At 55.2% G+C, this 12171-nt stretch overlaps 1 protein-coding gene across 1 annotated transcript; it reads left to right on the top strand.

Moving 5' to 3' along the window:
- The first annotated feature begins 11208 nt into the window (after positions 1–11208).
- Positions 11209–12026, top strand: Calml6 (calmodulin like 6). Its single transcript, XM_023565426.2, is given in 5 exon segments — positions 11209–11289; positions 11378–11413; positions 11512–11575; positions 11578–11676; positions 11773–12026. Coding segments are annotated over 5 exon segments (426 nt in total). The 3' UTR covers positions 11919–12026.
- Positions 12027–12171: the final 145 nt, after the last annotated feature.

Here is a 12171-nt window from a genome sequence, read left to right on the forward strand (position 1 = left end):
TAGGTCGAGTCGTGCTGGGGAGGCACGCTCTTACCCGTCATTGACTCACCTACCCTGCTGTGTATTGTCACCTTATGGAGGAGAATGAGGGATGCCCGCCATATCTAGACTCGGTCGTGGGCCAATTGAGCAAGCCATGCATATGCCTGAGGATCTTCTTGTCCATTTCGGGCTACCGCTATTTCTATTCATCTTATTGGTTGGTCTGTGATGGATCTCCAGTAGGGCAGGTCTGATCTTTAGTCGAGGGCTTTGTTGCCCGTGTCAGTCTCTCCGGTATCCACAGTGGTTCTCGTCCCGGTTCCTGTGGGAAAACACAAACCGCGCCTCGGTTCCAGCTGACCACTGGATCCGGGCCCATCCATTGTCCTGTCAGGACATCTTTCCACTTCACCCACCCTTTATGGTTGGGGGAAGGGTTGCAGTGCTCCACAGCTGGGGAGCGATTATCATTATTTAAATTTAAAAAATTGTGTGTGAATAGTGCCATGGATAATCGTGCCTTTGGGGCCAGGCCTTGGCCTACTCCCCCTTTTTGTTTTTGTAAAATTTCTTTGAGGCTTCTATGAGCCCTCTCAATGATTCCTTGACCTTGGGGATTGTATGGGATACCATGTTTTAATTGAACCTCCATCATTTTGCAGAACTCATTGAAGGCTTTGCCTATATAGGCTGGTCCATTATCAGTTTTTAATATTTTTGGTTTGCCCCATGCGGCCCAAGCTGCCAGGCAATGATTGATCACATTAGACACTTTTTCACCTGTTTCTGCTGTTGCGAATATGACGTGAGAACAGGTGTCTGTGGAAACATGAACATATTTAAGAGTCCCAAACTCCTGTATATGTGTGATGTCCATCTGCCAAACATCACCAGGGATCAAACCTCGAGGGTTTACTCCCATCGGTATGGCAGGTTTGTATGTGGCACAGGAGTCACATAGTCGCACGATATCTCGTGCATCTGCTCTAGAAACATGGAAATGGTTTGCTAGTGTCCTGGCATTAACATGAAATTTATCATGGAAGGCACAGGCTCGCTCGATTGGTGTTAGTAAGGTAAAAATCCATAACGGGCGAGTGGCAGTGTCAGCAGCCGCATTCCCCTGTGCCATGGGCCTTTTACCAAGTGTCATATGGAGTCCCTCAAAGACTTCCCCTGAGGAACCGAAACCTTGACTTTCTCTAATTTTCTGCTTTGAGGGAAATCTCTTGTGGAGACTGGGGAGCAGCAAGAGCTGCGCTATCTTGTCTCCTTTATTGATTACCATAGTACCCACAAGAGATTGAACCATAATTTTAATATGTCCTGTGTAGTCTGAGTCTATGACCCCCGGGACTACTGTGAGACCCCGAAGGGCCGTGGAGGATCTCCCGATCACCAGACCCACGGAATTTTTGGGTAACGGTCCCTTAAAAGTGGTTTCAACCACTTGAACACCCATATCAGGCACTAATATAAGTCCTGAGGCGACACTGAGGTCCACACCTGCTGACCCAGGGGTGGCCCTTGTTGAAGGCTGCCACCCTGAGCTGTCCTGTCTCTGGGGCGGGGGCCCGCCTGTGAAGGGGGCCCCCTCTGGCCGTTTTTTGGCCCTCTAGCATCTCGTCCACAAATACGGTTGCCCTGAGCATCAAAGACCGACCTACACTCCTCAGCTTTGTGTGATCCCTTTTTGCATCGCCCACAAACATATGGTTCTTCATTCCTAGGGCGAGGCCTAGCATCTGCATTGTTTGGGCAATGACGTTTAATGTGTCCTGGCTCCCCGCAGGCAAAACACCCTTTAGCCTTACATTCCCCTTCTAACCCGCGAGGTCCCCTCTGCTGTATAGCCTCGGCCAGGAGAGCAGCCACTCCCGAGTTGGAGAGCGGCCCCCCTATCTCTCTGCATATCCTAATCCAGGCATTGAGGTCCTTGTTCTTATGAGGAGCTATCGCTGCCTTGCACTCCTTTGTACATTGCTCAAAAATCAGCTGTCTTACCAGCGGTTGAGCCACTCCTGGATCAGGAAATATCTTATCGGCAGCATCTTGCATTCGGGCCACAAAGTCAACAAATGGCTCTGTGGTACCCTGAATTATTTTTGAAAGACACAAGGAGGCTGTTCCAGCACCACTTACTTGCTTCCAGGCGCGGAGTCCTATGGCATTGATTTGCTCATAGACAGCGCCGGGGAACTGGGTCTGGTCATCAGCGTGCCGACCTTCTCCCATAAGCATTTCCTTGTTCCACCCCCGGTTTCCCCGATTGGCGTTTCTCTCAGCCTGCTCTGCAGAGAACTCTGCGTACCAGGCTCGCCAATCCCGGTAACTGCCCGAGGGCAGACACGCCTTTGCCAGCTGAATCCAGTCCGCGGGGGTGAGGGGCCCAGAAGACAGATTCTCCAGCATGGCAATGGTGTAAGGCGCAGTCGGCCCAAAGGTTGTAACTGCATTTTTAAGTTCTCTAATCTGCTTTATCTCAAAAGGCTCCCATACATTGCGTCCCTGGCCCATAGCTACTTGTACAGGAAATATCCCGTAGGGGCCACTATCTATCCCAGGTGGATGTACCTCATGAGACAAGCGTCCCCCCTGCCAAAGCCGCCTGTAAAAATACCGACCCGCCGGCGGCGGAGCATAAGACGGCGGCCGTGATTGGGCGGAAAATGGGGGCCCGTGCATCACTTCCTGTTCTGGCGAAAGGGGAGGGAGCTCCCAGGCGGCCGCCTCGTGGCGAGGGACCGCCTCCCTCTCGCGCCGGGGCGCACTCAGGAGCTCTCTACTCCTCCGCAGACCAGGTTGAGCAGAGCGCAATTCGCGGCGTGACGCTGGAAAAGAACCCTGCGACTCCTTATTGAGCGACTTAGGCTCCTGACAGCTGGTCTCTTTGGCCTCCCTGCCATTCAACTTTCCCTCGTCCTCGGAGTCAGACGACTCCGAGGCTAGAGCCCCGTCCTCCTCCTTAGCATCTTTGTTCCCCTTGACGGGCCCCTCTCGGGAGCTCCCCGACTGGGCCTGCTCAGATACCCTGCGTACTTTTGTAAGCTCTTGAGAGCTTTCTCCACAACCACCCTCGCTCTTAGTGTTGCTACCTAACATGTTTCCCATCTTTTAATATGTTACTCACCGCGTGAGGCCCAAGGAATCCGCCACTTACGCGTGAGCCTGAGGGGAGTCTAAAAGCCCTGTAGGTGCGCGCCACCCAGAGCCCAGGCTTATCCCCAACTCACCTGTCTCGCAGCTCTGTACTGGAGCGTTGTCCGCTGTCACGTCTCGGGGGTGATCAGTCCCCGGGCGGGCCTCCAAATGTCGATGTCCGCTCCCGGCCGGCAGGAAGGACACACGACAAAGTCTGGTAGTGGACAACCTTTTCTTTTTATTTTCCTTCTCTGTACAGCCTGCCCTGGGTTCTCCCAGCTGAAGCCTCCTCTGGTCCGCTCCCCGCGGCTCCTTTTGTGCTTCAGTCTGCCCCAAAGCCTCTACCGGTCCGCTCTCCGCGGCTCCTTTTGGGCTTCTACTTCCGGGCTTCTATCTGGCTTCTACTTCCGCCCAGGGGTGGCACCGGTATATATACGGGTACAGTGTCCAATCATGTTAAAGTAAGCAAGGCAAGCTGATTGGCTAACATCATCAGTTGCCAGGCAGACTATATTGTTGAGCGGGTTGTTTACGCGGTAAGCAGGAAACTAACATATTCGATGGGAGGGGTAATCTACCTCAGGCCTCACTCTTTACTACAGGCCTCACGTCCGCCAAGTGAGGCGACCGGGCTCGGGGCTGCGGCTCCCAACAGCTCAAGTCATGAAATGAAAGAATAAGCATCACCCAAGGAAAACTCATCTTCTGTTCTGGTGAGGGAATTAGTACGTTTCCGCTTATACCCAGGATATTTATAACATGTTAGGTGTGATTGTAAGCAGCGGTTGGTATCTGGAGGCTGATTTAAAGAAATGTGTCTGGTTGCCAAGCTGACAAGGGGTGGACTGGACCGGTTCATACATTGTGTCAACCTGGGGTCAGAAGTGTAACTAAGTGACTCAGCAGGGGGCCAGGGTCCCAGGTTTGTAACATCCTCAGCCTGTACAAGAGGAGGGCACAGGGTGGCGTGAGTCAGGTAGCCACCCCAGGGGAGAAGACTGCGTACAACAAAAGGCAAATGAGGAGGGACTCATTGCTGGTTCTTCAGAGGAGGTCTGGTCTTCACCTTCAGTGTGGACATTGTCTTCTGCATGCTCCCTCATCCAACTCCCTGGCTGCCCACCATAAGCCAATTCTGTAATTTCTTATACATTTGCTTATCTTGTGTTATACCTGTTTCTCCAGTAAGCCCTGACTGATACAAACAAACATCATGAGCATGAAGAGAATGCTGGGAGAGATGGGGCCCTTCCTGGCTGCCCCAGCAGGAACTGGATGCAGGGGCAGAGCTGTGGAGCCACTGGGACCTCATCTACCCCCAGACTGACTTAGGACCAGGGCATCATGGCACAAGTCCTTGGTGACTGATGGCAACAAGGGCTCCCACAGGTCCCCAGGCCCCTTTCCTGCCAGCTGGCTGGGCAGGCACCTTGCAGTGCAATGCTGTCCATAGCTTCTGCCCACCTTAGGGTTTCAGAGCCTTAGGCTGTATCCTCAGGGACACAGAGTGGGCCTCAGTGGACAGGACCAGAGGCAGTGCCTGGCCAGGCCTTGGGGCTCTGCACCCCTAGACCACTTTGCTTCCCTCTGTAGCATCGCTTCCCAGCATGCTCAGGAAGGGGTCCCTGGGCCAGGGAGTGCAGATCCATACCCAGGCTGCACCCCTGTACACCTCAGATCCTCTATATGAAGACCAGGGCTGAGGTACCATGGCTGCAGGGGCATCACACACAGGGGAAGCAAGGCTGTCCCTGGGCACATTACCTGACCATCCCACCTCCTGCCTGCTTGGGGCCTGCTCAGGCTGGCTCTGTTCTGGGATCATGGGATCCCTGAAGAGGGCACCCAGGGACTCTGCCCCTCATCATCAGCCACGTAAACAGCTCACACCTGAGGTGGGGCAGGCAGGCAGTGCAGCTGAGGCCCAGTCCCTGTGAAATCAGGGGGCCCCAAGTGACTGCAAAGCTACTTAGAACAATGCCTGGGTGACCAGCTGGCTGGGTGGACTGCAGGCCTTGTGTGCTCGTGCTACAGGCCTGCTGGCAGCCTAGGGTGACCACAGGGAGGAGTCTGGGTGAACCCAGTGCTTGTCCAAACAGCCAGTTGCAGGGCTGGGTACAGAAGGGACAGGGGCAGATGTGGAGGGAAGGTGCTTTTCTGGGCCTCTCACCCAGTGCCTGCTACAGCTGGATGAACGGCTGTGCCACCTCCCTGCAGGCCCACATGCCTTCATCTGTCCTACAGGGCCCCTCCCCTGGTCCTGAATGTGCCAAACAGGCAGGGAAGCAGCCAAGGTGCTAGAGGGGCTGCTCTTCCTCCACCAGCCCCAGCACCTTCACACCTGGCCACCTGCATGCCCCCTTGTGGGGTCGGGCGCCCCACACTTGTACGCTCCCCTGGGCAGTGCTAACCGGTGCTCCTGTTGTGGAAACCAGCGGGGCCTGCGGGGCAGCTGCCTGGAGCCCGTCCTCCTGGGGCTCTGCAGTGACGAACACAGGAGCCAGCGAGGCCTGGGTCCCCAGGTGCTGCCTACCCAGGGCTCAGAGGGTGTCGCGGGCCGGCTCCTCTGCAGCACTACCTCACATCGAGGACCAGCAGGCCCTAGCCGCAGAGGACGTCGGAAAGGGTGGGTCAGATGGGGCACCTGCCTAGTTCTGGGCACTCCGGAGACTGAGGCAGAAGATCGCAGGTTTGGGGTGGACGATCTGGTGAGACCAGGCATCAAAACGATAAACGGAGCCTGGTGTGATGGCACAAGCCTGGTGATGCCAGCACCCAGGAGGCTGAGGCAGGAGGATCGTTGTGAGTTTGAAACCAGCCTGGACTACATAGTGAGCTTAAGGCCAGCCTGAACTCCATAGTGAAACCCTGTCTCAAAAGACAATAAAAACCCTACATAACATAACAGAAAAAGAAAAAGAGAAAAAAAAAAGCTGAGTGGAACTCGGAGGGCGCTCGGGCCCTATCCTCAGCCTTGCGAACATACAAATGGGCAGCGTTTGGAAAGGGACGAGAGTGACGCGCAGGAGGCCGAACCTGCGCCCAGTTCCAGCCTCGTTGGGGCGAACATAAATTTAGAACCCAGAACCCAGAACTCAGAACCCGGAACCCAGAAGCCCAGCTGCACGCAGCTCTTGGGCGTCGCCTGGTGGATACGCGGGGTTGCGCCGGACCGCGCCGCTTCCGGGAACCTGGGCGGGGCCGAATGCGTGGGGGCGGGCCTTAACGGCGGAAGGGGCGGGGCATGATGGGCAAAGGGGGCGGGGCCGAGGGAGCCTGGAGATCGCTCTGTGGCGCGTGCGCGGACCGCAGACCCCAAGGGAGAAGGGGAGGCCGGCGCCGTGCAGTCTCCGGGGCTGCGAGCCCCGAACCCGCGTGCGGAGGGGGAGACAAGCACGGGAGCCGCGCGTGCTCCGAGCCCCGGACGCGCGCGTCCCAGTGCCGCCCGCCGCCCTTGAAGCTCGACCCGCGGGTTAGCGGGGGCCGGGCTGTGTTCTCGGGGCCGCAGCTGCGCCCCGGGGCTTTTCCCGCCCCACCGGACGCGGGCTCCTCTGGGCCGCCCTGTGCGGGTGCCCGCGGCCGCCCCCGGCTTTAGGCCCACCGGAGAAGCCGGGGCGCACACAGCAAGTGCCCTTTCCTCTTCCTGTTCCCCGCTGACGGGAAGTCAGGGCGCGAGACAACTCTGGGGCCGGCTGAGAGGGGCACCTGCACCGAGGACTGAGCTGCGCCCTTTGTGGGGGCGCGGGTGGGGGTGGGGCAGGGTCTGGCCGGGTAGTTGGGGCTGCCCTTGAGCTCACTACGTAGCGCAGGCTGGCCTCAACTCTGGGCAGCGCTCCTGCTTCAGTGTTCGCCAAGCCCCGCTAAGATCTGCATTAATTATCTGAAATGTCACGTTGGGAGCGTTTTCTTTGTTGTGGTCGTGGTAAAACACACATAACCACTATTTTCGCCCTTCTTAAGTGTACAGTTATTTGGCGTTAACTATATTCATTGTGGTGGGCAACCATCGCTCCATCCATTTCCAGAAGCTTGGCCTCTAAATGCTCGGAAACTCCCCATCTGTTGCTGTTACCTCCCCAAGCTTTCCGGGCCCTTCTGTTCCCGTCCCTGCCCACTCCCTATCTTAGTGGCTCATCCTGCCCCAGGTGCCCCCTGTGTGGACCCAGGCAGTGCTTATCCTTTGTGGCTGGCTTATTTAGCTACAGCCGGTCCTCAGGCTGGGTACTAACGTGTCAGAATCCACTGCTTTTATTTATCTTTACTCCCCCCCCCCCCCCCCGTTCGGGACAGAGATGGAACCCAGGCAGCTAAGCAAGTGTTCTACCACTGAACTGCATTCCCCAACCCTTTTTATTTAATTTTTGAGACAAGGTCTCACTAAATTGTCCAGGATGGGCTTGAACTTGTGATCCTTCTGCCTCAGTCTTCTGAAAAGTTAAGATTTTTGTCTTTTTTCTGGCCAAATAATGTTCCATTGCATGTACATGTGACACATGGTCATTCATTCGCCTTTCATAGACTTGGGTTACGCCCACTATTTGGCTATTATGAATGTTGCTGCTCTGAACATGTGTGCTGTTTATCTGCCTTTCAATATTTTTCTAATTTCTTTGTAGTCAGCAATGCAATTACTGCAGTCTCACATGGTAATTCTGTGTCCATTATTATTGTTGTTACTGTTTTGCAGTACTGGGAAGTGAACCCAGGGCCTTCCCAGTAATCCCTAGGACCTTTTAAAATTTTTATTTTTTTGATACTGGGGATCGAACTCACGACCTTGCACTTGCCAGGCAGGTCCTTATGTCACTGAGCTAAATCCCCCGCGCCCCAAAATTTTAAATTTTGAGGTGGTCTCACTGACCACATTAAGTTCCCTGCTGGGCTCAAAGTTGAGATCTTCCTCAGCTTCCAGAGAGCTGGGTTATAGGTGGATGGCCCTGCACACCAACAGCTGTGCTTAATGTTTTGAGGGACTATCATTCTGTTTTCCAGAGTCTGTTATCATGTTACACTCCTGTCCTCACACTTCTCTGTCTCTCTGTCTCTGTCTCTTTGTCTCTCTCTCTGTAGGGATTGAATTTTGCACTAAGGATCCCACTAACTTGCTAAATTCCTTAGGCTGGTTTCACTCAAATCTGCGATCCTCCTGTCTCAGCCTCCCAAGTACTGAGTTCACAGGTATGTGCCACTTTTCCCAGCATCTTTTTTTTTTTTTTTTCTTTTTGCGCTAGAGGTGGAGCCCAGGTCTTGAACCTGCTGAATCCATCCATCGCTGTACTCCAGCTCCAGCCCATGGGGGTTTTGATTTACATTTCCCTAATCATCCATGATGTGAGCATCTTTTTCTTCCGTCTGATGGGTGGCCTTCTGGTCGGTTGGTGATGTCCTTTGAAGCACAATGGGTACTTGTTTCCCCGTAGGCTATAACCCATTACTGCTTGATTCACTTTCTTGTTCCAAATTCTTTCAGCCTTGGCCATTGAGAGATCTTTCAGGTGGTCAATTTATATTAATATTACGTTATTTTGAGACAGGGTCTCATAATGTTGCCCAGGCTGGCCTTGAACTCACAGTGATCCTCCTGCCTCAGCTCTTGAGTGCTGAGATCACAGAGGTATGCCACCATGCCCAGCTCTACTTTTATTTTCTGCTTTCCTGTATGCTGCTCTTCTGGTTTCTTGCTCATTTCCTGTGTTCTATTAGATTCATCAATTCTATTTTTTTTTGTTCCTTCACGGGTGTGGAAATTAGACAAGCTTGTTTGAGGCAGCTTGAGGCCTCACTACGTAGTCTAGGCTGGCCTCAAACTCAAAAGTGATCCTCCTGCCTCGGCCTCCCAAGTGCTCGGATTACTGGTGGGTGCCACCATGCGTGGCACAATTTACTACTTTTAGTGTTTAACTTAAAATGTCTACCCTTTTGATGGAGGCTGGGGAGACAGGGTGCCACAAGCGGCCGCTGGGGGTGCAGGAGTCCCCATCTGTGGTGGTCTGGGGCAGCTGTCAGGTGCCACGTAGACTGTGTTGGGCCCAGATCAACCTCAGCCATTGGTATGGGGCCGGGAGTGGGATCTGGTGCTGGGATGCGCCCTTGTGTGGGGGTCTGGGCTGGGCTGCCTGTCTGCCCTTCTAGGAGAGGACAGCAAGCCTGGAGATGCAGGGCTTCACGGGGGCCTGGCTCCCAAGCTGACTCCAGGCACCCATGCCTCATGGGGCCTCAGTGTGAATGGAGAGCAGGGAGGGTGTGTAAATCTAGAGCACACTGGAGGCTCACAGCTGGCTCACACGTGGGCAGAGGCAGGGCACACAAGTCCCCATGAGCCCCACCCTTGGCATTTGTCATGGTGCCTGGCAGCAGCCATCAAGCCTTCCCTTCCAGCTCATCACTAGTGACAGGTGCCACAAGCCCAGGGGTGCCTGCTATGGATAAGCATTGCAGGGTGAATCCCTGACACCCTATCTCATCACAGTTTGGGCCCCCAGAAGCCAACTGAGATGGACTTTGGTACAGGGGCTGTATGCAAGGCTCACACCTGTGACAGGAAGCAGTATCCTAGCAGGAAATTCTGGTGTGAGCTCCTATAAGGGTGAACCCTGAGTGTTCTGAGTGAAGCAGATTCAAAAGCAGAAACGTCCAGCACCCCAGAGACAAGAGTGGAAAGTGGGTGTCAGGGTAGGAGAGGTGGAGGGAGGGGGCCTTGTGGGTGGCCTCTGGGATCCCAGCTCTGATAAGCTGTGAGGCCACCCACCTGTGAGGATCTCCAGTGACTCACAGGCCAGCGGTCTCATCCACAGCTGCAGGTGCTGTGGGGCCTGGCTGTCCAGGGCCGCTGGGACACATTTGTCTCTCCAGGCCTGAGTCTGGGTGCCCTGGGGGAAGGAGTTGGGTGTGGGTGGCTTTCTGCCTTGCACCTTGCCTGAGAGGCTGTCCCACCTGCATCACCACAGATCTTGGCCTCAGCAGGTGGCCCCGGCATGCACGGGGACGTCCTCAAGCTTGGCTGGCAGCAGTGTGTAGTGTGCCCCACCTTCCAGACCCCTAGCAGGCGGCCATGGGGCGGGATAACGAGGCAGAGGCTGTCCAAGGGTTTGCCATGGCAGGGGACCCCTCAGCCCATGATGACTCAGAGCTGTAACCAGAAACAGCTACTCTCTTCCTCTTCCACTTCCTTCTTTTTTTAATTCCTCGGGGTCTTCACACTGAATTATGTCCCATCCTTTTTTGTTACTATTTTTTATTTTGAAATGGCCTTAAATCGCCCCAGCTGTGCTTGAACTTGTGCTTCTCCTGTCTCAGCCTCCCAAAATTTTGGGATTACAGGCGTGACCACTACACCCTACTTATAACTGTAAGCTTCTGAGCGCTGTGGCCAGGCTAGCAGCTCTTATGCCCACTGCCTGGGTGGGGACAGTGAGGACCTGAGCTGCTGGGATTCAGTGCCACTGCCCAGTGCCCATCTGAGAAGGGAGCCCACACATGCCTGTGGGCTCAGGAGGCTATGCATTTGGGGTGCTGCCCTCTGGCCAGCCCAGGCCCCCCTCCTATAGGAGCTAACTCTGCTGTTCTGAGCCAGAGGGAGGTCAGGTTTCAGTGAGAGACCCCAAAATAGCCCTCAGCCACCCGCTGGAAGCCTTGCCACGGGTCCATCCATTCCACCACCCTCAGCCCTGGCGGGTGTCTCATGCCTCTGCTGTGGCTCTTGTGGCCCAGTCACACAGCCACAAGGGGTGGCTTTAGGCACCAGGGAGTGGCATTGGGTTCCTGGGGAAGCAGCAGCAATCAGGTGGCCAGGGTGGCCTTCCTGGATAGGGCTTGCCAAGGACTGTGGCCCGGGACGAGGTCCTGTGGCAGGACAGGGAAGGTGACAGGCTTGTGTGGGAAGAGGGACATTACTTGAGCCCTCACTTGCCTTGAAGTTGGTCCTTGGTGCTCACCTTTAAGGTGGGGGATGCCTGAGCCACGCAGAGCAGGAGAATCCCAAGGAAGGGCTGAGCCCGAGCCCAAATAGGGCCACAGGATTTCCCACTCCTACAAGGCTTTTGGAATCCAAACCCCGGGGACACCAGGCAGCTGTGTCCAGCTAAAATGCAGCTGCCAGTGGGTGCCAGGTTCGTGGCCTGCAGCAGGCCTGGTATCCCACCTGCCCTGCCCCCAGCCAGAGCCATGGTGAGGCTGCTCAGCACCCAGAGCACAAAGCTAGGGGACTCAGGACAGAGTGGGCAGCCCCAGTGAGTGGGTGCAGGCTCTCCTGCAGACAGATCGCCTGTTGGCAGAGCACAGCAAGATGGACGTAAGGGGCTGAGACTTTAGTTCAGTGGCGTAAATGCCTGCTTGGCAAACATGAGGTTATGAGTTCAATCCCCACTACCAAAAAAAAAAAAAAAAAAAAAAAAGGTGTTTGTAGGAGTCTTCAAGATGTTTGACAAGGAGGGCAATGGGGAGGTGAAGACGGGAGCTGGAGCAGTATCAACCTCACCAGGAGTAAGATGGCCTCCATGGCCAAGGACTCAGACGAGACAGTGTAAGCAGGGCAGGGTGGGCTGGCCAGTGTGTGTGCAGGGCAGGGGATGGGCCCTCCCTTGAACCCTGGGGCCAAGACTCCCTGCAGACAAGGCTCTTCAGCTGTGTCAGCTTCCTGGCCCCATAGAGATTGATCCAGAGAAGACCTAGAAGAGGGCAAGCTCAGGGCTAGTTTCTGAGTTTTCCACAATGAGAGCAAGTGTTACATCTACTGGAACACGCTTGTGTGTGTGTGTGTGGGGGGGGCAGTTGAGAGATACAGGGCTTCAGGGTGAGCCCCTCAAGGTGGAGGCTGAGCAGATGATTAAGGAGGCCAATGGGGCGGGACCATTGACCCTGAGGGTGAGGGGCAACCCAGGAGTGAGTGGAGGTGCTGACTTGCCCCTCTGTCCACAGGTTGTGGCCGTGATGACCGGAGAGTCCTTCAAGCTGGTCTAGTGGGAACAGCTGCCACAGCCATGGGATGCCTGCCTGGGAAGGCTGCCACCGCCCCGCCCCTGCTCAGTGTGAAGTAAGGCTGCAGCCTGA

Source organism: Cavia porcellus, unplaced genomic scaffold, assembly GCF_034190915.1.
Source record: "Cavia porcellus strain 051 isolate PalLab524CR breed Dunkin Hartley unplaced genomic scaffold, mCavPor4.1 scaffold_25, whole genome shotgun sequence".
In the NCBI taxonomy this organism is placed as follows: Eukaryota; Metazoa; Chordata; class Mammalia; order Rodentia; family Caviidae; genus Cavia; species Cavia porcellus.